The sequence below is a fragment of the Dendropsophus ebraccatus genome, chromosome 6 (genome assembly GCF_027789765.1).
Source record: "Dendropsophus ebraccatus isolate aDenEbr1 chromosome 6, aDenEbr1.pat, whole genome shotgun sequence".
Classification (NCBI taxonomy): Eukaryota; Metazoa; Chordata; class Amphibia; order Anura; family Hylidae; genus Dendropsophus; species Dendropsophus ebraccatus.
In genome coordinates, this window is record NC_091459.1 from 146,056,998 (window position 1) to 146,058,450 (window position 1,453).

The 1,453-nt window shown below is 40.7% G+C and overlaps 1 protein-coding gene across 1 annotated transcript; it reads left to right on the forward strand.

Moving 5' to 3' along the window:
• The first annotated feature begins 262 nt into the window (after window positions 1–262).
• LOC138795329 (olfactory receptor 2B6-like) lies at window positions 263–1,036 on the forward strand. The gene has a single exon (XM_069974320.1). It carries the CDS (start codon window positions 263–265, stop codon window positions 1,034–1,036), a length of 774 nt encoding a protein of 257 aa, XP_069830421.1.
• Window positions 1,037–1,453: the final 417 nt, after the last annotated feature.

Here is a 1,453-nt window from a genome sequence, read left to right on the forward strand (position 1 = left end):
ATCGAGGCGTTTTCTTTACATACATTTACACATTATTTGTCACTTTTTAATATATTTTTATTATTTTTACTACTTTAATTTTAACAGTCCTGACATTGTAAAAGCTCGGACAATGAAACCAAAGAACGAAACCATCATCACAGAACTGATCCTTATTGGATTTTCCATGGACCCAAAGATAAATGCTGTGTTATTCGTCTTATTTTTTCTTGTCTACATAGTAACATTTACCGGGAACAGCCTCATAATAATTCTCATAATAATGAATGCCCAGTTACATAAGCCCATGTATTTTTTCCTCTGTGTGTTATCCGTTCTTGACTTGTGTTATTCTACAACATCTTTGCCAAAATTATTAGCCAATCTAATTTCTACCAAACCGGTCATCTCCGGCCTTTCTTGTGCCGTTCAGATCTACGTCATCCTTCTAGTGGAAGGGTCGGAGTGTCAGCTTCTTGCAGTGATGGCTTATGATCGATATGTTGCCATATGCCGACCCCTCCACTATCCCATACTCATGCGTTGGGGCACTTGCTATAAGCTGGTGGCTCTAGTGTTCTTCATAAGCTTTTCTCTTTGTACCGTTCCATCACTTTTGTCTCCAATCATTATATGCTCTAACCATCTTAACCACTTCATGTGTGAGATGCTGGCCGTCCTAAAGTTATCATGCGAGAGCATCTCGTCCAGTGAACTCCAGATATTTTCCATCAGTTTTATCACTCTTCTCCTTCCTCTTCTGCTGATCTTGCTGTCTTATGCTCGTATCCTAGCCTCTATACTAAAGATTCGCTCTGCGGGAAGGTCTAAGGCTTTCTCCACCTGTACGTCCCATCTAGCGGTGGTGGCTTTGTACTTTGGGACGGCAATGTTGATGTATTTTGGCCCCGCATCCATGTACTCTACAGATCAGGAGAAGTACAGCTCCATATTTTATATTATTGTGTCTCCGATGTTGAACCCTCTCATCTACAGTCTCAATAACCGGGAAGTTAAAGACACAGTCAAGAAAGTTATAGTAAAAATCTCTCATTAAAGCCATCCTCATATTAACTGCACCTGAACTGAAGACAAGAGTCGTGTTGTCTCTGAAAGAAAGTGGCCATGTTTTTTTTAGCACTGGATAACCCCTTTAAGAAGTTATCTGCCATGTTTAAATGTACAAATCATTGCAAAACCCAAAGTATTACATTTTAACCATGAAAAGATTTTGTGCACCTAAACAGATTTGAAATAAAAAAAAAATTATGAGGCACTTACAGAGTTCTCCCTTAAGAATGGCAGAAGAATATGGTGATCAACAGCTCTTGGGCCTAGTTGTCACGCTACTCGTGTCAAGGCTGGGTGCTCTGTCTGCCTGGAGCTTGTAGGGCGACCATGTACCTCGGAGGGTTGCGTTAGCTTCGCACTTCTCCAAGGTGGTGGCACCAAAATTTATAGATAACAGAGCCGG